General features: G+C 40.9%; 2 protein-coding genes across 11 annotated transcripts in view; one reads left to right on the forward strand and one right to left on the reverse strand.

Moving 5' to 3' along the window:
* ABHD17B (abhydrolase domain containing 17B, depalmitoylase) overlaps positions 1 to 4321 on the reverse strand; it is a 51341-nt gene extending 47020 nt beyond the window's left edge. The window contains exon 1 of one of the 2 annotated variants that reach the window (XM_053574996.1): positions 3710 to 4321. The gene's annotated coding sequence lies outside the window, so the exon portion shown is untranslated. The remainder of the gene's footprint in view (positions 1 to 3709) is intronic. The other variant, XM_053574997.1, reaches the window with a different exon arrangement.
* Positions 4322 to 4709: 388 nt separating this feature from the next.
* C2H9orf85 (chromosome 2 C9orf85 homolog) overlaps positions 4710 to 24829 on the forward strand; it is a 237403-nt gene continuing 217283 nt past the window's right edge. For 8 of the 9 annotated variants that reach the window (XR_008376717.1, XR_008376722.1, XM_053574994.1 and 5 more), the window contains exon 1: positions 4710 to 4908. Coding sequence is in view for 7 of the 9 variants with exons in the window: in XM_053574994.1 (XP_053430969.1) it covers positions 4807 to 4908 (102 nt within the window). In the remaining 2 variants the exon portion in view is untranslated. The remainder of the gene's footprint in view (positions 4909 to 24829) is intronic. The other variant, XM_053574989.1, reaches the window with a different exon arrangement.

Here is a 24829-nt window from a genome sequence, read left to right on the forward strand (position 1 = left end):
AAATAGGATGTAGGGTGGCGCCTGTGGCTCAGTGAGTAGGGCACCCGCCCCATATGCCGAGGGTGGCGGGTTCAAACCCAGCCCCGGCCAAACTGCAACAAAAAAATAGCCGGGCGTTGTGGCAGGCGCCTGTAGTCCCAGCTACTCGGGAGGCTGAGGCAAGAGAATCGCTTAAGCCCAAGAGTTAGAGGTTGCTGTGAGCCGTGTGACGCCACGGCACTCTACCCGAGGGTGGTACAGTGAGACTCTGTCTCTACAAAAAAAAAAAATAAATAAAAAAAATAAAAAAAAAATAAAAAAAAATAAAAATAGAATGTAATGTTAAGACTCAATACTCTAGCAGCCTTGCACATGTACCTAAGTAAACATAAACAATATTCCTTATAGCACATTGTAGCACCTTAGAGCAAACAACTGGAAACAACTAAAATGACCATCAACAGAAACCTGATGGAGCACATACCATATAACAATAAAAATAAACTACAACTACCTAAATAAACATACATAAATCTTGGCCAACCTGAGTGAAGAAACCAAGTTACACAAAGATATGAATATATTTAAATAGCCTTAAAAAAATCAAAACAAAACTATGATATTAATGGATATAAAGGTATGTAGTTAAGCACAAACACATGGACTTAAGAATGCTTGTTAATTCTGGGTTACTTACTGGGAATAGGGGAACTAGAGAATAGGTTTCAGAGCAGTACGAGATAGAACAAACTTCATTTTCAGTTGTTGTTTCTTTCTTTCTTTCTTTTTTTTTTTCTTTGAGACAGAGCCTCAAGCTGTCCCCCTGGGTAGAGCACTGTGGCATCACAGCTCACAGCAACTCCTGGGCTCAAGCGATTCTCCTGCCTCCACCTCCCAAGTAGCTGGGACTACAGGCGCCCGCCACAATGCCTGGCTATTTTTTGGTTGTAGCCATCATTGTTGTTTGGTGGGCCAGGCTGGGATTTGAACTCGTCAGCTTAGGTGTATGTGGCTGGCGCCTTATCGCCTTAAGCCAGGTGCTGAGTCTGTTGTTTCATTTCTTAACTGCATGATGGGTACATGGATATTCTTTATATATTGTATGTTGCCAATATTTATACTGCTATATTATTTCTCATTTCACCTGGACTAACAAAACTTTTGGGTAGACAGGTTTTGGAAAAACACTACTTCAAAGCAAAGGATTCAGGACTAGAAATCAGAAGATCCAGGCTCAAGCCTCAGTTCTGCTTCTTATTATTTAGCTTTAGGCAATTCAATTAATTAACTTATTCTATGCCGGCGCCAGCCCCATATACTGGAGGTTGCGGGTTCAAACCTGGCCCCGGCCAAAAACTGCAAAAAAAAACAAAAAATTAACTTCTCTGGGCTTTATTTCATGTGTAAAAATGTTTTAAAATCACTTATCCTCTCCAACTCACAAGGCTGGATTTGGCAGGCAAGTGGGGTAACACATGTGAGAAATTTTTTACAGGGTAAGAAAAGTAGAGTAATTCTGAGAATTAAGAGCGAAACTTTGAATAGATTAGAAATAAGATCTACCAGTAAATAAACCAATCAATTCCATAAATTATTTTCTTGTCATCACTGATTCTAAAGATATAACACAAAAATTTAACAAGGAAGAAATTTTATCAACTCCTAAATGATGGATGGCATCTGGACAGGGACTCTCTTTATCATAACTGCATTTTTAATGCTCATTCTTCATAAAAGAATTGAAACTCACAATGCCAAACCAAAATAAGAGCACTGTATTAAAAAGTATTCTCATTTAAATAAACCAATGTCACATAACCAGAGTAACTGTTACTTATATGATTCTCACCCGCCTTTCTATGAAGTGAGCAGGTGCCACATTTTATTAGCCCCATATTACAGAGGGAGAAATTGATTCACATGTGGGATAGCATGCCTGGAGTTGTAGACCAATTCAGAACTTGGAACAGACACTAATTGCCTAGTTCTTCTTCTGTGTTCATCAAGCTACTAAAAAGATTATTTTGCCATGATGCTTTATGGTGATTTTGTTTGTCCCAGGAAATAGAAAATTCTTTGTATCCTGTTATCCATTCCTTTGCTTGGCAAACCTACCTTGCACTGACTTAAAGCATCATTTAAACCAAAAAATATATAGTAAATATTCCAAAATGAGCAAAGATACTCAAGTAAACAAGCCACTAACAACCAATTAGAGTACTGCACACTGAGGGACAAAATTAAAACTGCCTAGCCTGCTAAAAATCTAATCCTGTCCTTGCCAATTAACCTTATTAATACTAGAGTAGGAGAAAAGAAAGGTCAAAATATGGGTGAGGGTGCTATTCATTTCCTCTTCAATTTCACATAATACAGTAATTCTCACACAGATTTTATATCTTTAGTAAGCAGAAAAATGATCACCTCTGCTTGGTAATGCCATTACCTCCACTCCCCAAGTAAAAAAATTTACCAACAAGCAAGCAGTTAGGCAGCCCCAAATTCGAACACTGGCAATCATGTTCACAATATTGGCTATGATTAGATATATCGCTCAACTAAGTGCATTCTATAAATATATGAAAGAGAAACTCTTTAGGGAGAAAAGTCCATGTCATTGTAAATTTCCCTGTTAATGTAATCAAATGAATATTATATTACAACATGATTTTCTACTCACACTCATTAGGCAATTTTAAACGTTGACACAAGAACTCCAAATTCTATTTATTAGTCTTTAAAAAAAATCAAATCATCTTATCAAGCAAACATTATATATTACAAAATGTATTAAACAGGAACACCTTTTGTAAACAGCCAAAATTTAAAGGTCACCCTCTCTGTATCCCGTTATCCATTCCTTTGCTTGGCAAAAATACCTCGCACTGACTTAAAGCATCATTTCAAAAAAAAAAAAAAAAAAATTCTGTTCTGACCTTGGCAGAATTCTCACCATCGATCAAAGATCTGAACTTTTTTTTTTTTTTAACCAAGGTTAAACAGAGTCTTTCTCCTTTACAAAAGTCTCCACTCAGTACAATCTAATTTGACACAACTTTCTTGTTTCGGGGTTAAATACAGTTCTAAAGAAAACCTCCAATTCAAAAATGATTCCTGATTAGCCTACCCTGGAGTTCGAAAACGGATACGATTAAAGTTCAACCATTCAAAGAAAAAGAACCCTACGATAGCCTGACCGGCATACACAAATCACCAAGCTCAGTGCAGATTCAATCTAAAACCGAGGCTGGCAGAGATAAGGACATTCAGGAGAAAGCTTAGGCATCCGTGATTCGCACATAAACCAGGGAGGGGAATGTGAACCTGACCACCCATCTTTCAGTCCACTAGGAGAAAAATCAAAGGAAGTGAGAAAGGACCTTTCTCTGGGGGGGGTCCTCCAAGAAGATCAGAGACCCTTCCAGTGTGTCCATCCATCCCCCATCTCTCCCCTGCCCCCAGACTCCCGCAGCCTCACGAACCGCAGGGACCCTCCTACCGCTCCCCTCCACGGAATCACCAGAGAGCCTCTAAAGAAACACCCGATCGCTAGAGGCTTCTCAGCCTTTCCTTGGCGCGAAGAGGGATCCCGGTCACCAACAACAAAGACGCCTCCCGCTCCCCTCCCCCCGCCCGGCCCCGGCTCTTTCCTCCCGCGCTGCGGATCTGGGCCTAGCGCCCCCTTCTCCAGCCCGGCCGCAGCACCCCCGACCCCTGAGGCCCCACGCACCTGCACCTGAGCCGCCCGGGCCGAGGCGCCCGGCAGTAAAGGTCTGGAAAGAGCCGGGGCCGATGCGCTGTCCTCCACACTGCGCGACCCGCGCTCCTGCCGCCGGACTCTCCTCGCCTGCGGACCGGCCCAGCCGCGGAGGGGGGACGAGCACTGCAGCCCCCAGCGCCCGGACGAAGAAGGACGGCGGCGCCCGAGTGGGCCCGGCTAGCGCTCCCGAGTCTTGCCTTGCGCCGGCCCTGCTCCTCCACACGAGCTCGCGTTCTGCTGACTAACGGCCCCGGCGCGAGGCGCTGGAGCTGCGGCCGCCGCCGCCACCGTCGCCGCCGTCGGCTGCTCTCGGGCCTCCCGTCCCGCGCGGCCGTCGTCGCGGCCGCCGCCACCTCCCTTTCTGGCACTGCAGACGGCGTTCAGACCCAGCCAGGTTTTTCTTCCCTTTAATCCTTTCTTTGCTCCTCAGCCTACCAGACGCGGGATTTACTCCCGTAGCAGGAGGGAGACTGGAGGGAAACCGAGGGGGCGAACAGAGTTCCCACCGCGCCAGGAGTTGGTTACTGACTGAAGGAAGATGCCAAAGCTGACCTGGGCTCCAGCCTGCGAGCGGGCGGGGGGAGGGACTGAGCCCAGCCTCGCCCGACATCCACCAATCACGAGCCGCCCAGCAGAGTCCCTAGGGCTCTGGGCTCGCCGAGAGGCTGAGCTGACTAGGCAGGAGGCGGGGATTGCGGTAAAGAAAAGCCAATACGAGCAAAGGTTCCCCGCCCCTCCGCCTTGATGGACAGTCGTGTTCGGACCAATGAGGGAATTCTCATTTCGAAGAAAGCGGGGCTGGTACGCCAGATTTCAGAAAGAGGCGGTGCGGAGGGGGAGGGTCGAGCCCCGGCCGCGTGGAGTAGCCTGTAAGTAGAGCTGGGAAGGCTGGAGGATGTCCTTTGACCGCTCAAAAGAGTCACGTGGGGTGGCCGGGGGCGGGGACAGACTGAAGGGGTAAGTTCCTTCCGGGTCATTGACAGAAGCGGCAATACCAGGGGGTAATTTATTGGTTTTCCTAATATATTTTTCCCTGCATCCGGCGCGGGTTGGCTGTGGTTTTGGCTATGAGCTCCCAGAAAGGCAACGTGGCTCGTTCCAGGCCTCAGAAGCACCAGAATACGTTTAGCTTCAAAAATGACAAGTTCGATAAGAGTGTTCAAACCAAGGTAGGAACCTGCCTATTGCACTGTCTCTGACTTATGGAAGGAATAATTCTTTGGGATGGGAGGTGAGAGGAAATGAGAGGAGCTGGCCAGGACTAGTGTGGCCCGCAGCCCAGAGTTAGTCTTGGCTGTAGTGCAACTCTCTAAAATGTTATTCCCACGCCCTTTCTTTGACCTGATTATGTTGTCTCCTAGTACATAGAGTTGATGGTCAGCACACTTACTGCATGAAGAGTGGACGAGACTCTCATCAAACCTACGGGGTAAATGGAGAAACAGTTGTTGAACTCTCCCATCAGGATCACATATTAGTAGCAGGAAAACGAGGATTATGACACCAGTGTCTCTTGCAGATTTTACACCAATTTTATCCTGCCTCTATTTCTTTTAAATTTCAATATATTAAAGGGGTACAAATATTTTAGGTTACGTGGATTGCTGTTGTAATGCTGGAGTCCTGGCTATAAGTGTGTCCATCACCCAAGTAGTGTTGTACCCTTTAGGTAGCTTTTTGCCCCTCCTCTCCACGTTGATTTCTTCTCTCTGTGCACGTGTGTACTCATTGGTTAGTTCCAGTTTAACAGTGAGTACATGTGGTGTTTGTGTTTCCACTTTTTTGTTTGTTTATTTTAGAGACAGCATCTCACTCTGCCCTAGAGGCAGAGTGCCGTGGGGTCACAGCTCACAGCAACCTCCAGCTCTTGGGCCTAGGCGATTCTCTGGCCTCAATCACCCGAGTAGATCGGACTACAGGCGCCCGCCACAACTCCCGGCTATTTCTTATTGCAGTTTGGGCACGGCTGGGTTTGAACCCGCCACCCTCGGTATATGAGGTCGGCGCCCTTTTCACTGAGCCACAGGTGCCGCCCTGTGTTTCCATTCTTAAAATGTTTTGCTGTAAAGTCATTTACTTCTTTAGCAGGATTTTCTGTAAACTGGAAGAAAATTCAGAATTGTATGGATAGCCGAGGACTTCCCTTGTAAATAACTACAAATTTGCTGTAGCTATCTCTTGTTGCCCCTAGTAGGGGTGGAACATGTGGCCTCAGGGCCGCATGTGTCCCTCCAGATCCCCAAGGGTGACACCTCCACTGAATCCAGGAAGCAGAGTACTAACAACTATACAGTCCCTCCTAGGAATCCAAACTTCCTGGAACAAAGCCCTTTATTTAAAGGATTTGTTTTGTAAAATGTGGATTCAGTTAAAAGGCCCTACTCAAAGATCCAGAATGCTCATAGCATTCAGAATAGTTGACTCCACCTTCATGAAGCTTATAGTTTTCTGCATGATATAGAAAATAAATAAGCTGAATGATATAATTACAAATTGTTAGAGATGTTGGTGAAGGGCAAGACATAAGATTTTGGACAAACATTTGATTCTGATTGTTTTTCACATGATTGTTTCATAAAGCAGTTTTAATAAATATTTAACTACATTATAGCTATTGCCAGACTTCTTATACTTGTATGTTTCATTGTGCGTTTTCTAGATATTATTTAATAACTATCATTCTGAACTTAAATGTTTTTATGGGTATCGGTTTCAATACTGTTTGCTTTTATTACTTTTATTTGTAATTCTTTTTCCTCTTTTCAATCATGAACAAGTCTCATTTGTCAATCCGTAGGACCACAAGGCACTTTGTTATTGAAAGGTCTGACAAAAATAGCAAGAAATATTTTACTGACGAAAGATCATTAGGTTGATTATTCATCTGTTTGATGGAGAACTGATAATTGGCTGTGAGGATAGCAGATTCTTGAATCAGCTGAGGCCAGGACTAGATCAGAAACATTGGACCCCATCTTTGTTTCTATTCTTTGTTGCTATTTGATTCTGTGGTATCTAACAAAGGAGTGGTAAAAAGTGCATGGTTCTCTGTAAATTCCCTTGAATAAATGTAGTAACAGTTGACTTCTTGTACTTCATTACATGGTGGGGGTTCTGCATGATAGTTTCCTTTTCTTCCCTGCCAAGCAGTTTGTTAGGACTTCACTGCAGTTAGAAGTTAGATAATGTCCTAGCACTCTGGGAGGCTAAGGCAGGTGGATTGCTTGAGCTTAGGAGTTCAAAACCAGCCTGAGCAAGAGTGAGACCTGGTCTCTACTAAAAATAGAAAAAGTTGCCAGGTGTTGTGGTAGGCACCTATAGTCCTAGCTACTCAGGGGGCTGAGGCAAGAGGATCGCTTGAGTCCAGGATTTTGAAGTTACTGTGAGCTATGCAATTGAGTGAAGACTCTGTCTCAAAAAAAAAAGAAAAAGAAAAGAAAAAGAAGTTGGATAATAACAGATATTTTATTGGGAAGTTTATTTGGGTAAAGCACCCATTCTCAAAAGGACTCAAATGATAGCTGTCTTCCTATCCGTAATATATTCCGAAGAGAAGTGTGTCTTGTGAGTTTCCAAATGGCCAAACTTGGACCAGAGGGTCAAAGATAGGTTTCAGCTCAATATGAGGAAATTATCTAACAGTGAAAGAGGGTGCAGTGCGATTTTGTTAACCACCTCTTCACTCGGGTTATTTAAAATAAGCTACTATTGGTCAGCAGGCCCTCAAATGACTTGTGGGTGTTGGGAGGGGTGAATGTGGGAATAGGGTTAAGTCTTCTCTAGTCATTTGTTACTAAAATGTTGATTCTGGTTCGGTGCCTGTAGCTTAGCTGCTAGGGCACCAGCCACATACAGCGGAACTGGAGGGTTTGAATCCAGCCAGGCCTGTCAAACAATAATGACAACTGCAACCAAAAAATAGCCAGGTGTTGTGGCGGGCACCTGTAGTCCCAGCTACTTGGTAGGCTGAGGCAAGAGAATTGCTTAAGCCCAAGAGTTGGAGGTTGCTGTGAAGCCATGACACCACTCTACCCAGGGCGGCAGCTTGAGACTCTGTCTCAAAATTAAATAAATAAATAGAATGTTGATTCTGTCAAGGTAGCCTTCTTTTTTCTTACTGGAAAGGAAGTGATGTGTAATGAAAAGAACATTGGTCTAAGAGAAAAGAGGCATGATTTAGCCCCAGTTCTGTTATTTATGTTCCTTTGTGATGTTAGCCAAGTTACCTATAGCTTTAAATCAGACAATACTGTGTTAATATTATCTTTTGTCTTACTTTCCTCTCAGGATTGCTGTAGGGATCATTGTGAAAATTGTTTTAAGAACTAGGTATACAATGTGTACTAAGAATGGAGCACATGATTATATATGTAGACCTGCAGTTGATGAAAAATTACTTAGAAATGTGCACTTGTTGAAGAATATTACAACAACAGAGAAGTGTATAAAGTATTGTATGAAAGCGAAAATCTCCATTCCCAGGCCTAGGTTTTATTCAGATGTGGTCATTATTAACAATTTGATGAATATGTTTCCAGATTATCTATGTACAATACAGTGTACATGTAGTAAAATATGTCTTTTTCCTTTTCTTTCAGTAACATGGGTGTGTCAGAGCATAAAGATTAAGTTCATTCTTTTTATTTATTTAATTTTTTTTTTGTAGAGACAAAGAGTCTCACTTTATGGCCCTCGGTAGAGTGCCATGGCATCATACAACTCACAGTAACCTCCAACTCCTGGGCTTAGGTGATTCTCTTGCCTCAGCCTCCGCAGTACCTGGGACTACAGGCACCCGGCTATTATTTTGGTTGCAGTTTGGCCGGCACTGGGTTTGAACCCGCCACAATGCCCGCCTATTTTTTTGTTGTAATTTGGCTGGGGCCAGGTTTGAATCCGCCACCCTTGGTATATGGGACAGGTGCCCTACCCACTGAGCCACAGGTGCCGCCCAGCTCATTCTTTTTAATGACTGTATAAGATTTTGTGATGTGGAATAACTTATTTAACTACATTCCTGGTAGTAAGCATTTGAGTTATTCTTGGTTTTTCACTGTGCCATAAAGGCTGCAGTGAAATTCTTGTATTCACATATTTATTGCACATCTGTTGTCTAATACCAAACATCCAGCTAGTAGGGCTGGATAATGTATTAATAAAACTTGTTTCCAAAACTGTTTAGAGAATGTCCAGTATAGCCTTAATTGAAGCTTACAGTGTGGTGGGAGAAGTGACAGGCATTTATCAAATAATCTTTTAAGTATGTTCATAGCAATGGCTGTAAGAACTATGAAAGAAAAATCTAGGAACCCCTAAGAATATCTGGCAGAAGTCTTGATTAATTTGCAGGGTTAAGGAAGGCTTTCCTGAAATCTGAAGGATGGGTAGCATTTAATTAAATGAAATGGGAAGAGGATATACAAGTATCATCCTCCTTGTTTTTTGGTGTGTAGTCAACATTGTTTTTACTGGTCTTTCTCAAAGGGTATTTCTTAGCGTTCCAGGGTCACGTGATCTTCTTGATAGGGCATGGGTAAATTTCATGGTCAAATCACTTCCGAAATACTGTATTGAGATCTCACTTTGAGGACCTGTCATAGTGTACAATGATATAAATCAGTGCTTTGCAGTTTAACAAATTACTTAATCAAAACTTTCCTAGCTGTGGAGTTCTTTGGTTTACATAATACCTATTGAACTAATTTATGGTAGAACACTCTTTTTTTTTTTTTTTTTTTGAGACAAAGTCTCAAACTGTCACTCTGGGTAGAGTGCCATGGCATCGTAGCTCACAGCAACCTCCAACTCTTGGGCTCAAGTGATCCTATTGCCTCAGTTTTTCTGTTTTTAGTAGAGACAGGGTCTCGCTTTTGCTCAGGCTGGTCTTGAGCTCCTGAGCTCAAACAATCCACCTACCTCGGCTTCCCAGAGTACTAGGATTAAAGGCGTGAGCCACTGTACCCGGCCAACACTCATTTTTAGAAACTGCTCTTTACCATGTTATGGAGATGGAAAAAGGAAGTCTGTGGCTGTACTCTTTAAATAGTTTTGGAAATAATAGTTTTATTAATGCAAGTTTGTAGCCAGGTGTTGTGTTGGGTGCCTGTAGTTCCAGCTACTTGGGAAAATGAGGCAAGAAAATCACTTAAGCCCAAGAGTTGAAAGTTGCTGTGAGCTATGACGCAACAGCACTCTACCAAGGGTGACATAATGAGACTCTGTCTCAAAAAAAAAAAAAAAGAAAATTGGGTGGCGCCTGTGGCTCAAGGAGTAGGGTGCCGGTCCCATATGTCGGAGGTGGCGGGTTCAAACCCAGCCCTGGCCAAAAAACCAAAAAAAAAAAAAAAGAAAATTAATACAAGTTGAGTATCCATTATCTAAAATGCTTAGGTTAGATTAGTGTTTTCGATTTTTTTCAGGTTTTGGAATATTTTCATTATACCAGATCTGCATCCCTAATCTGAAATCCAGAATGCTCCCAAAAGCATTTCCTTTCAACATCATATTGGTGTTCAAACAGTTTTGGATTTTGGATTTTTGGATTAGGGATGTTCAACCTATTATAGCTAATGTTTAGGTACTTAACATGTATTAGGCCCTCTGTATACTTGATATGGTGATCTAATTTGCTCTTCAAAATAACCCCAGGGTAGATGCTATAATTATCCCATTTTACCTATTGGGAAACTTGAGCTTTAGTGCTGAATGATGTGCCCAAAGTTACATAATTAGCATATGGCTATACATTGACAGGGTGAGGTCTGTGTGAGGAAATCTTTCTTTTTTTTTTTTTTTGCAGTTTTTGGCTGGGGCTGGGTTTGAACCCCCCACCTCTGGCATATGGGATAGCATCCTACCCCTTTGAGCGACAGGTGCCACCCTGTGTGTGAGGAAATCTTCAAAGACAAACCAAACCCTTTCATTGCATATGTGTGGTTTTTTAAAATACTGTATTTTTGTGTGTAATAGAAGGACTCTCACACCAGAGTAGAATCAGCAGAGATGAGCTTTATTGCCACTGCTCCTAATCGATGCCTGTTTGAGATGTTCTAGCAAGAGTTTCTCATCATGAGATATGGTCCCTGGAGTGTCATATGCCACAGATATGGGCTGGTTGACAGGGATCTCACTTTATCAGCCAGGTCTCTGTAGCAGAAGCTCTTTTTGTTCACTTAATCTGAAAGCAGATACTACTTCAATCTGGTCTCTTAGCTCCTGATATAGGCAGAAAGCTGTCTTAAGTTTAAGGTTAGGTATGATTGCATTTATCCAGGAAAACACAGTTCTGTGTTGACCACTTTTATTCACAGTAGCCAAACATGAAGAAAAACCTAGAATATCCATCAGCAGGAGAATATAAAATAGATTATGACTGATACATGCAATGCGATACTGCTCTGGAGTTAAAAAAGTGGTTCAATAAAAAAATCATTGATTTAATATATGCAAAATATTTGTGTGAATCTCAAAAACAGTATGTAACAGGAAAGAAGTCAGATGCTCAAGAACACAATTGTGTGATTCTATCTGTAGAAATGGAATCATGCAGTCCATCTGTAGCACTATGGTTGCCTTGGGTGGTAGGGGATTAGTTATAACGGGCACAAGGAAATTTTGGGTGATGGAAGTGGTGAAGATCATGAAAGTGCAAACATTTATCAAAATTCATTGAATTGTACATTTAAAGCCTGCCCATGACATTCATGTAAATTTTGCCACAATTAAAAGTAAATATTATATCAAAAGGACTGATTAACCACTCAGATATTGTGAAGTTCTATTTTTGTTTGTTTGCTTTTTGTGTGGGGAAAGTTGCTGGAACACTGTTTATATTGGTCTTTTCTTTTTTCAGACATAATCTTACTTTGTCACCCTCAGTAGAGGGTGTATAAGATGGCTGTGCCATTAACACACAGCAACCTCAAACTTGGTCTCAAGTGATTCTCTTGCCTCAGCCTCCTGAGACTACAGGTGCCCACTACAATGCCTAGCAATTTTTACAAATGGGGTCTCGTTCTTGCTCAGACTGGGTGAGCTCAAGCAATCCACCCACCTGAACCTCCCAGAGTGCTAGGATTATAGTCATGAGCTACCACACTCAGCCTCTTTTTTTTTTTTTTTTTTTAAAGAAAACCATTTTGTGCTCCCCAAATAAAACAAAAACAGGTTGGCATTATAACACATAATGAATATCTTAGCTAGCCACAATTATTCTAATAATTGTCTTTTAATTCCCTCCTTGTTTTTGTCTTTTTCTTTTTCTTTGAGATAGACTCTCACTCTGTCACCCTGGCAGAGTGCTGTGTCATCAGCCTACTACTTTTAGTAGATATGGGGTCTCACTCTTCCACCAGGCTGGTTTTTATCTCTTGGCCTCAAGCAGTCCTCTAGTCTTGGCCTCCCAAAGTGCTAGGATTACAGTTATGAGCCACTGGAGCCATCTCTTCCCCCGCTTTTTTTGTAAGCCTTTGTCTGCAAACTCTAGTCATGACACATGAGTGTATTTGTATCTTTTTGATAGAAATACATATGAGCATTATAAAGTGGATTTTATGTATAAGTTATACATAGCTTGATACTGATTTTTTTCTTTTTCACTCCAGTATAAAGTCATAATCCTAATTTAGTAGGTCTTGATACCTAACACTTCAAAATGAATGAATAATCTTTGCTGTGGAAAAACCTCAGTGTACTTTTTATGAGGCTCATTCCATCCAGGTAGCTTGGTATCAGATATTATAGGAACTTTATCCCATCTCCCTCTCCCCAGAGATGTTGAGCTTTAGGGAATAGGTCCACATTGGTTCATGTAAATTCTGCTGTGAGTCATTTTAGTGTAAGTGATGACGTGTCAGTTGTGGGAATAAAGATTATTTCTTAATCAGAGGATGTCAGCAGGTAAGGGCTGCCATTTAGTGGGTAGCCACTGAGCAAAACAGTTGGCCAGATACAGAGTCTACTAAAGAATTGATGTGGCCATTTCTGGTATTCTGGAGATCATTCTATTGTTATAGAGATCACTCCCTTTCATCTTTTTTTTTTTTTTTTTTAGACAGAGCCTCAAGCTGTCACCCTGGGTACAGTGCCATGGCATCACAGCTCACAGCAACCTCCAACTCCTGGGCTCAAGCGATTCTCCTGCCTCTGCCTCCCAAGTAGCTGGGACTATAGGCGCCCACCACAGTGCCCAGCTGTTTTTTGGTTGCAGCCATCATTGTTGTTTGGCAGCCCCGGGCTGGATTCCAACCTGTCCACTCAGGTGTATGTGGCTGGCGCCTTAGCTGCTTGAGCCCCTTTGATCTTTTTCTAAATTGGGAAATGTTCTTTGATATGTTTCTCAGTGCTATCCATTAAATGTGTTTATGTTAAATGTATCCTCTAACTTCTACCATTGATTTGCTTTAAATTCAATGTTTGTTGCAAAGACAAGGTTGCTTAATTTATGGTGTGCTGGGTGTCATGACATGTATAAGAATATTATACCTAGTGGGGCACGGTGGCTCACTCCTGTTATCCTAGCACTCTGGGAGGCTGAGACGGGTGGATTGCTTGAGCTCTGGAGTTGGAGAACAGCTGGAACAAGAGTGAGACCATAATAGAAAAACTAGCCTGGCGTTGTGGCAGGTGCTTGCAGCCCCAGCTATTTGGGAGGATTTCTTGAGCCCAAGAATTTAAGTTTTCTGTGAGACACGACACCACAGTACTATAGCCGAGGTGACAGAGTGACTCTGTGTCTCAATAATAATCATAATGATACCTAATAAAACTCACATGCTAATAGTATGGTGAGGCTCTTTTACTTTATGTCATTTTCAGTGTTTTGAAGTATTGTATTCTATTCTATTAATACTTACCTTTTATTTTCTCTCCTTCATGTCATACAGTAAAATTTCATTCATGCTTGGGGATAGTCCACATACTTAGATTCCCAAGTTACTTCCACTTGGAGCCTATAAAGCAGTTCTGCATATTTCTTAATGTTGAGATGTGCTATAATTGTTTTTCTGCATTCACCATACATTTTAGACATTTCATTTTATGTATAATGAATACAACTGAAATTAATTTGTCTTGATCTATTATATTAGGTAATAGATCCCTAACAATATTTATTGTTGGATTAATTATGAAGTTTTATAATTGTATTGTCAACATTTGTTTCTATGTAAAGTTAAGTACTGCATTGTTAGAAACAAACTATTCTCAGAATTGTCTATGTAAATTCATTCACCTGAGAGAAAGTCATAATTTATGTGAATTCCCCCCCAAAGGTGCCATTTTCCTTTTGGAGAAGTGCAGTGATAAGGAGTGGTGTAGCTAGACCAAGAACTTTGGGTGGCAGGCTATGGCATTTGTGATTTTAAGCCTTGGGACTCTCCACACCTGCAGAAGTGTCATTATGAGGTTAAGGACATCCTCCTTGTCCTCAGAATAGCCCTGCTGCCAGCTCACTTCATCCTTAGTTTTTGGTGCCCTTTTACTTTTGGGAAAGGAAGAAATAAAATCTTCAAGAAATAGAGGAATAGTGAATGTCCCTAAGATTCCTTTCTTAGATTTTCTTTATCTTTCCAGGCCAAATAGCACTTAATGTATTTAATGAATTAAATAAACATTTCTTGTCTGAACTTTGTCTGATTGTGCAATATGTGGTCTGTGGAGGTAATTACCATTAGGGTTCTTTAGTTGCTAACTTAAGCAGAAAAGGAATTTATTGGAAAGGTACTGAGCTACTCTCGTGAAGTGTATAAAGGGCATTTGTTGACTTGTTTTGGTTGATTTTTTTTAGTGTCTCAAAGTCCTGCATCAGCCATCATGTTGGGAAATCGATTCCTCATTGGCTTTGTACATATTCTTACCTAAAACAATCTTCTAATCTTTCAATGATCCCTCCCTTAACTCCGCTATTGTATCTTCTGGAATTTATAGTTTTTTGTCGTAAACAGGAACACAATGTGGAAAAAATTTTTCTTTCCTTTTTTTTGCCCTACTTAATTATTCCTGGAAATACTACTTCCCTGTAATCCTCTTAAGTGATGATGTATTTTCACCCCACATCTTCACCCTTCTCCCCTTCTAGAACCCTTTCTTGCATTTGATGCATTAGTCCATTCCTCCTCCCTCAAAGCCTGCTCTGAAATCTATACTGTTGGGCTGTTACTGTATTAACCTACTTGTTATACCTCCTCATTATTAGTACCTGGCTCATTGTCTTTCCACAGTTCCAGCGTCATTCTTGGTAATTGCTGCATACACATGGACAGTCTGTCCAACATCTGATCTCTCAGTTTTTAGGCCACCCACCTCAGAATTATACTCTTGTGGTTAAACCTTAAACTTTCTCATTGCTGGTAACTACTCTACTTAAAAAACAGGCTGGACTCAGTGGCTCACGCCTATAATCCTAGCACTCTGGGAGGCTGCGGTGGTTAGATTGCTTGAGTTTAGTAGTTTGAGACCAGCCTGAGCAAAAGCAAGACTGTCTCTACTAAAAACAGAAAAACTAGCCAGGCATCTTGGCAGGCCTGTAGTCCCAGCTACTCGGAAGGTTGAGGCAAGAGGATCACTTGAACCCAGGAGTTTAAGGTTGCTGCTGTGAGCTATGACATCAGGGCACTACCTAGGGCGACAGAGCGAATCTGTCTCAAAAAACAAACAAACAAAAACCTTTAAAAACAAAACCGACTACCATCTACTATCTAGTTCCCTTATCCTTCAAGTAATTTTCTTTTTCTCCATTCGATACTCCTGTTAACCCTTCTACTTTTCACTATACCTCATTCATGTCCTTATTTCTCTTGTTGTCCAGCTTAGAATCCAGTTTCCATCAATATAACTGCTCTTTTGTGTATGCCTCAGTTTCCTTGTCTTTCTTTCCCTCTGTGGTATTCACCTGACAGCATCCTAACTATGCTTAGACATCCAGCTTTCTGTTATTCCACCAGCATGTACCAAACAACTGTACCCATGTACTCTACCTTAAAATGACAATAGATGAAATGCTTGTCCCTCTCTAAAGCGAGCCCATCCTCTTGGGCTCTGAAGCACATCCTCTCTTGCCTACTAAAGGACTTAAAAGGCATAAGCCTCCTTAGTTGTCCATGTTCTCTTTTATCATTAATTGTTTTCATTTCTAATGAGTTATTACAATTTCTTTAACCCCCCCCCCAGATCGACCCTACATTCTTCTCCAGCTCATCCTATTTCTTCCTCTTTGAAGAAAATCCTCTGTGTCACCACTTCTTTATTGCTCACGTTTCCATCCCTAACCAGATAATTTTTGCACCCACCATTCTGCTAAAATGACTTTAGTCAAGGTCATTTATTTCTGTATGGTGAATTCTTTGATCAATAACGCTCAGTCGTTTTTGTGTCCTAACGATGTGTCAATGTAGTCTCATCAGTAGTAACAAATGTACTACTGGTGGAGGATATTTATGATAGAGAAGATATGCATGTGTTGGAGCTGGGCGTATATGAGAACTCTGTTTTTTCCTCTCACTTTTGCTGTTAACTTTAAAACTTCACTAACAAAGTCCATTAAAAAAAATAATGCCCAGTCCTCATTTCACTCATTTTATTCAGCAGCATTTGCCTCTCAAAAACTGCCTTGAAATGATTTCTTCACTCAGCTGAGTGCATGGCTTTAAATCCCATCTTTATGCTTTAACTCCCAGATCTTAAGCTCCAGCTCAAACTCTCCTGAGCTGCAGTGATATATTTAACTACCTACTTGACCTCTGTTCTTGGATTTCTGAAAGGCATCTCAAGCATAACATGACAAAGAAAGAACTCTTACTTTTTTCTCTGAAGCCTTTTCCTCCTGCGGTGTTCTCTAACTCTATAAATGACTCCACCACTTACCCAGGTCTTCAACACCCAAACAGAAGAATCATCCTTGACTTTTGGCCTTTTCTCTCATTTCTGTGTTTCAGTTTATCAGCAAAATTATGAACTGTTTCATTGTATTTTTATAGCTTTCTCATTACTTTCTGACATATTGTTTATTTTATTTAGAGTTCACCTTACAATATAATATCCATAAAGGCAAGAATTTTTTTTTATATCCTTAATTCCCAAAGTAGGCACTTGTAGATAGGAAGTATTTAGTAAATAGTAACTGAATAAACTGAATGTCTGTGATGGCGTATTTAATGCTGTGACAAAGGCCGTACCAAAATCATTTAGATAAAAAGGGGGAGAAAAAGAATAATTGGTAAAGTATTATCTCCAAAGAGATAGTACAGCTTTAAGGATGAGGGGTCAAGGAGAAGCAGGGGAAACGGAATGAAATCAGAAGAATGGGTACATGAGTTTATAGGTTGTGGGTAAGGCAGTTGAATGAGTTTAACCTGAAAATAAAACAAACTGAAAAAGATCAGGTACAATTGTTGTGCTGGACAATCTTTTGAAAATAGGGCTTTTCTCTAATTTGTCTTTAGGGGAAAAGTTTCTGACACATTAAAGTTTTCTCAATAATCTTTGAGTGAATGAATAAAGATTCCTTTTTTTGTTTGTTTGGGTTTTTTGTTTGTTTTTGGCCAGGGCTGGGTTTGAACCTGCCACCTCTGGCATATGGGGCCGGCACCTTACTCCTTTGAGCCACAGATGCTGCCCATGAATAAAATTCCATTTTTATTTTTTTTTTTTGTAGAGACAGAGTCACTTTATCACTCTCGGTAGAATGCTGTGGCATCACAGCTCACAGCAACTTCCAACTCCTGGGCTTAAGCAATTCTCTTGCCTCAGCCTCCCGAGTAGCTGGGACTACAGGCACCCGCCACAACACCTGGCTATTTTTTTTTGTTGTTATTGTTGTTGCAATTTGGCCAGGGTCGGGTTTGAATCTGCCACCCTTGGTATATGGGGCCAGCCCTGAATAAGATTCTTAAAGGCAAGAATCAGTTAAGAATCTGTGAAGTTTTTCGTCATTCAGTGATTATTCCACAACAAGATTATAAATAGGTGTTCATGCTTATTGCTGAAATGAATTTATTACATTAAATGGCGGCAAAAGCATAAGAATGAAACCTCATACACACATATATATATATAACTGGTTTTCTAGTTAGAAGACTGCAGTTGAGTAGGACCTTCTTAACAAAAAGGATAGCTGAGGCCAGGCACAATGACTCACACCTGTAATCCTAGCACTCTGACAGATATAGGTATCCAGATTACCAGCCTCTCTTCAGAAATGGCATTAGTGGATGTAAGGAAGCATCCTGACAACATCTCAACTGACTTCATATGGAAAGAGGGTGGAATGCTTTAACTCAGGAGTATAACACCAGCCTGAGCAAGAGCTAGACCTGGTCTTTACTAAAGACAGAAAAACTAGCCAGGCATTATGCTGGATACCTGTAGTCCTAGCTACTCAGGAGTCTGAGGCAAGAGAATTACTTGCGCTCAAGAGTTTGAGATTGCTATGAGCTATGATGACACCATGGCACTCTACCTAGGTTAACAGAGTGAGACTTTGTCTCAAAAAAAAAAGCATAGCTGAATGGATTGATCTTAAATTGTGAGTTAAAATAATACTATCACTTTAGGCCATCATTCTTTGTAAGCAGACATGTAGTTGGTTTTGGTCAGATTACTGTGAAGAATAAAAACATTGTGAAATATATGCATTAGGTTAAAAAAAGTTCCTATTTTTGTCAAATTTCAGATATGAGATTTTGGATTTTTTTAGCCCGAAGTATCAAACTCTTGTTCAAGACCATGTCCATAGTGGCAACATGGTGTAGTGAAAAGATCTTGATTTGGGAGTCAAAAGATTTAGGTCAGATCTTCTTTAATTTACTGGCTGCGTGATCTTGGCCCAATTACTTAATCTCTCAGGGGCTTGGTGGGTCTAGCTGTCTTGTCACGGCCAAGTGAGGTTTATGAAAATGCTCACATGGTACCTGATACGTAGTGTTAAGCATTTGTTAAGCATTTAGTACATGCTAGTGTATTCGTTCATCTTCCTGTTTGTCATGCTCACATGCTATTCCCTCAGTTATGCCTTTCCTGGCTGATCCCGGCTGGAATGTCTTGCCCCTCCTTTATGGTATTTATTGCCCTTGCCAAACACATGGTGCATGTCATACTAGTGATTAGGGTGCATGTCTAGCTTCTTTCTGTTTTTCATACACATGCGCAAATACTATTCATATCTCAAAGACAAGGATTCAAACAGTTTTGAACTACTCATGGTATGCAAGTGTACCCAGTAGTAACAATTCTATGAGATGGCATGAAAGAATGGAAATCAGGGCATTCTTACTGACATTGTACATTTGGTTACTGATCTGTGAGTACCTGCCTTTATTGACCCTCTAGCCCCTTCAAAAGTAGGATATGAAGTCTTCATTCAGGAATCTTAGTCTAATAACTAATTTTAAAAGTGGAAAAAAACATGGAGCATTTTCATTTAATAAACTTGACATATAGTAGACAGACATAGAAAAGCATGTTGATTATAACCCAGTTCAATGAATTTTTACATAGTAAACACGTATAACAATTATCCAACCAATTTTTCCTCAATTGTCTTTATCAAATGTGAAGAGAAATGTGAAATATTTAAAAGTAACCTTTAAGTCACAGCTTTTGGGGACAGATATAGGTACCCAGATTACCATCCTCTCTTCAGAAATGGTATTAGTGTACATAAGGAGACATCCTGACAGCATCTCAACTGACTTCAGATAATCCTTTGGGCCAGAAGAAAGCAGTGTGATTTGATTTTCTGGCAGTGACTAATTTGGTCCCTGTAGGATTTTTGGCTTCTGAAAATATCAAGAGTGAACTTGGATTTTCCCATAACTTTGGAGCTGATTGTTTCAACCTCAGTCCTAATTATTTTTTAATTTCTCTGTTTATTCATGAGACTACATTACATTTTTAGAACTTTATGATGAACATTCTCTTATATCTTTCACCAGGTTTATTTCTAGTTGGAATAGTTGAGATTATATCCTAAAGTAAATATAATTATTCAAATGATCCTTCTGGAACTAAGTTGCATGACATGTTTTCTGTTTTGGTTAATTTTGTTTTTTCATGTCAAATAAGAAGGCATTTCTTATTATAAATGATAGAGCTTTGTATATAAAATAATTTTCAAATTATGGTCTATCGGTGGTAGAATTCTATTATAACTTCAAACCTACTCTTGGAGGTCATTTGCTATTATAGACCTCTTACAACATCATGGAGATGAAATACCAAGCTAAGCTAAGGATCATTTTAGATACTTTGTTGTTCTGTGAAAGTTTATATACTATAAAATGCTCAGCCCTCCCTCTTCTACTAGGTGGCTGACTTGTTCGTTTTAAAATTACTCCTGTTCCTGAAGTCATCGATTTGAGTAATATAGTTGACATCATGCTATATACTTGTACATGTAAATGATGTTCAGTATACCATCATTAACTTTATCACAAGACACAATAGTGATATGATATCATATTTCCTATGAACTTGAATCACCTAGTAATTCTTTTTTTTTTTTCTTGCTGTTTTTGTCTGGGGCTGGGTTTGAACCCACCACCTCTGGTATATGGGGCCAGTGTCCTACTCCTTTGAGTTACAGGCACCGCCCTGACCTAATAATTCTTGATGTAGTTTTTTATAAAGTTAGAATAGTCATATGGAATAAGTTGTCATTTATAATCTATATAAAAGAATATATTGGGGCCAGGTGTAGTGATGCATATCTATATTCCCAGCACTCTGGAAAGTCGAGGCAGGAGGATCCCTTGAGCTCAGGAGTTTGAGACCTGCCTGAGCAAAGTAAGATCGCATATCTGTAAAAAATAGCAAAATTAGCTGGGTGTGATAGTATATCACCAGCTACTTGGTAGGCTGAGGCAAGAGGATCTGAGGAGCCCAGGAATTTGAGGCTACAATGAACTGTGGTGATGCTATTCTACTCTAGCCAGGGTGACAGAGTGAGAGTCTTATCTCAAAAAACAAACAAACAGGGGCCAACACCCACCCACTGAGCCACAGGTGCCGCCCCCATATACCGAGGATGGCGGGTTTGAATCTGGCCCCAGCCAAACTGCAACAAAAAATAGCTGGGCGTTGTGGTGGGTGCCTGTAGTCCCAGCTACTCGGGAGGCTGAGGCAAGGGAATCGCTTAAGCCCAAGAGCTGGAGGTTGCTGTGAGCTGTGACACCACGACATTCTACCGAGGGTGACAAAAGTGAGGCCCTTTCTCTAAAAAAAACAAAACAAAACAAAAAAAGCCCAGCGCAGTGGCTCAGACCTATAATCCCAGCACTTGGGAGGCCAAGGCGGGTGGATTGCCTGAGCTCATAAGCTCTATACCAGCCTAAGCCAGGGTGAGACCATCAAGCGTTGTGGCGGGCGTCTGTAGTCTCAGCTACTCGGGAGGCTGAGGCAAGAGAATTCTTCAGCCCAAGAGTGTGAGGTTCCTGTGAGCTATGACACCACAGCACTCTACCAACGGTAACAAAGTGAGACTATAATATCCTCTCAAAAAAGGATATTATAGTTACTCCTAAATTTATGATGTTGTTGCTTGAATTTGAACTCATTACAGTTGAAACATGGGCAGTTCTTTGACCCTCTTATGATGATTTCAAGGTCAGCTGTTTCTTAGTATATTTATTTAAGCCAAAAATTCCTGGCTTACTGGACTAATTAATTTAATTTTAAGGCTTATCTAGGGACACATTTATTAAGGCCTTTTTGCTGTACAGTAAGAAAAATCAGTCAAATTTTACTAATTCAAAATGGCTAACAGAAAACATGCACTCTCTTACTTTTCCTCCCAAATTTCAGTGAAAAGATAGTAGAAAAAAATATAATAAAACTGAAAAGGGTGCTGTCAGCAGAAAAGAGCATTAAAGAGAGCAGCACAAAGACAAGCTGTTTCTCTAAAGAGTGAGGAGACTACTGAGACTCTCTTGTCGCCTGAGACTCTATCTTTGGAGAAAAAAAAAATAAGGTAGAATTCTGAAAAACTGAATATACACCTGAAGGGGAGTGGGTTTTTTTTTTTTGTTGTTGTTGTTGTTGTTTGTCTTTGCGTGGGCTAGAGTGTCATGGCTTCAGCCTAGCCCATAACAACCTAAACTACCTGGGCTCAAGGGAATCCTACCTACTTCTGCCTCCCGAGTAGCTGGGACTACAGGTGCCTGGGTATTTTTAGTGCAGATAGGGTCTTGCTTTGCTGAGGCTGGTCTCAGACTCTTGAACTCAAGCAATCTTCCTACCTCATCCTCCCAGAGTGCTGGGATTGTAGGCATGAGCCACTGCACCTGGCCTGAAGGACACTGTTTTAACCCAGCCAGTGGCTTCTGATGAAAGTCATATCATTTATAAGAAATGAGTAAAGGCGGGGTGCGGTGGCTCATGCCTATTATCCTAGTACTCTGGGAAGCCAAGGTGGATTGCCTGAGCTCAGGAGTTTGATACTAGCTTCAGCAAGAGCAAGATCCCATCTCTAAAAATAGCTGGGTGTTGTAATGGGTGCCTGTAGTCCCTGCTATCAGGGAGGCTGAGGCAAGAAGATCACTTGAGCCCAAGAGTTTGAGGTTCCTGTGAGCTATGAAGCCACTGGCACTCTACTGAGGGCAACACAGTGATACTCTGTCTCAAAAAAGAAAGAAAGAATAAGCTGTTTTTTTTTTTTTTTTTTTGAGACAGAGCCTCAAGCTGTCACCCTGGGTAGAGTGCTTTAGCATCACAGGTCACAGCAACCTCCAACTCCTGGGCTTAAGCGAGTCTCCTGCCTCTGCCTCCCAAGTAGCTGGGACTACAGGCACCCGCCACAACGCCTGGCTATTTTTTGGTTGCAGCCATCATTGTTGTTTGGCGGGCCCTGGGCTGGATTCGAACCTGCCAGCTCAGATGTATGTGGCTAGCACCTTAGCCACTTGAGCCACAGGCGCAGAACCTGAATAAGCTATTTTTTTTATATATCCAAATGTTTAGACCTTTGTAACACACACATTAAGTGGTTAAACAAAAATAAAAGTAACATAGTTACTACTTTATATGAAAAGGAAATTTCAGTTATAAAGTAAGTAGGATAAACTGATACAACTAAACAATATATGAATCTGTGTCACAGTATGAATGGAAGTCAAGATTTTTTTAGCAAAACTCTAGAATAATGTCAAGGGAAAGTGAGAACACCTCTCTACAGTGGGCAAGTACCACAAAAGAGATAGAGCATAGCTGAGCGCAGTGGCTCATGCCTGTAATCCCAGCACTTGGGAAGCCAAGGCGGGTGGATTGCCTCAGCTCACAGGTTCAAAGCCAGCCTGAGCAAGTGGGAGACCCTGTCTCTAAAAATATAGTCGGGGGTTATGGTGGGTACCTGTAGTCCCAGCTACTTGAGAGGCTGAGGCAGGAGAATCACTTGAGCCCAAGAGTGTGAGGTTGCTGTGCGCTATGATGCCATAGCACTCTATCAATGGTGACGAAGTGAGACTATGTTTCAAAAAAAGAAAAAGAGAGAGAGAGAGAGAAGTATACCTGATCACTTTTGGTCTTAGGGTGTGATAAAGTAACCCCTGTACTTAGAAGCAACGTGCTTCATACTAAAGCAAAAGCTATAAGCTATTAATTTTTTATTCTCTCAACCAGAGCCAAGGATTATATAATTAATATCTGAATTTGCTTCCAGGGCAATACTGATTTCCAATTCTGCATTAGTAACCCATTCTATATCTAGTGCTGATTAATTTCTATCAGTACTGTCTAATAGGCCTTTCCATGATGACGTAAATATTCCATATTGGTGTTATCTAGTATAGTAGCCAATAGCCACATATACCTATTGAGCGTTAGAAATGTGATTAGGGCACTTCAGGAATCGAATTTTATTTAATTTTAATTCAAATTGAATAGACACATGTGGATAATGGCTACCATGCTGGAGAGTGCAGATCTAGGCCCTCATTTATACATATAAGCAAACTGCTAAGCTGCACTAAACTTTTTAAGAAAACTAAAACCATGAATTGCATGACTGGAAACCTTTCCCTCCACATCTCCCAATTAAGAGAGGTAATATAAAACACAGAAGTGAACTTTTAAAAAGTGTAATTGAATCTCCTTAACATATCCTAAATTGTGTCCATAGTGTTTCAAAAGATTTCAAAATCCATAAAACAAGCATAAACTGCTATTAAAAAAAGAGCCCTGTGACCTTTTCAGAAACTTCCACTGTAGCTGCAGAAATCTAAAGTAAACATCTTAATAGGATGGCTAAATAGGACATGGCTAAAGACTAAATTAGTGATTTGGGAGATCAAGCCAGTGGATTTGTCTAAAACTAGTCTACAAGACCAAAGTAAAACATTATGAAATGAAATTTGAGATAGGGAGAGTCATGCTAAGAAAAACAGTCTATCTATAGGAAATTCAGAAGGCAAAGAAGGTGAGAAAGAAATGATAAAAAGTAAAGAAAAATCCAGAGTTTTTCCAAATGTTTAAGGAAATTTTAGTCCTTTAAGTGGAAAGGTTCTGACAATTTTTTTAGAGGAATATTGTGGGGAGAAGATGCTACTTAGACATATCGTGGTAATATTGCTGAACTCCAATGATAGAAATCCTTACTAGCTTTCAGAGAGAAAACAGTTACCTATAAAGCACCCATGTCCACAACTATGATCTTGTAGACATCATATGTCTCATGTTACTTATAAAAAATGGGGCAAGGTGTGGGTGGCGCCTGTGGCTCAAAGGGGTAGGACTCCGGCCCTATATGCTGGAGGTGGTGGGTTCAAACCCAGCCTCCGCCAAAAACTGCAAAAAAAATGGGGCGAGGTGTACAAAGTACTGTACAGGAATATTTTGCATTTAGAGCTCTTTATAGAGCTCTTGTCTGGCTTGGATATCAGGGCAAAAGACTCATCCAGATGACAAGTTTGTCAAAAAAATATATATGGAGTGGCGCCTGGAGCTCAAGTGGCTAAGGGACCAGCCACATAGACGAGAGCTAGAGGGTTCGAATCCGGCCCAGGCCTGCCAAACAATGACAACTACAACAACAAAAAATAGCCGGGCGTTGTGGCAGGTGCCTGTAGTCCCAGCTACTCGGGAAGCTAAGGCAAGAGAATCACT

Source organism: Nycticebus coucang, chromosome 2 (assembly GCF_027406575.1).
Source record: "Nycticebus coucang isolate mNycCou1 chromosome 2, mNycCou1.pri, whole genome shotgun sequence".
In the NCBI taxonomy this organism is placed as follows: Eukaryota; Metazoa; Chordata; class Mammalia; order Primates; family Lorisidae; genus Nycticebus; species Nycticebus coucang.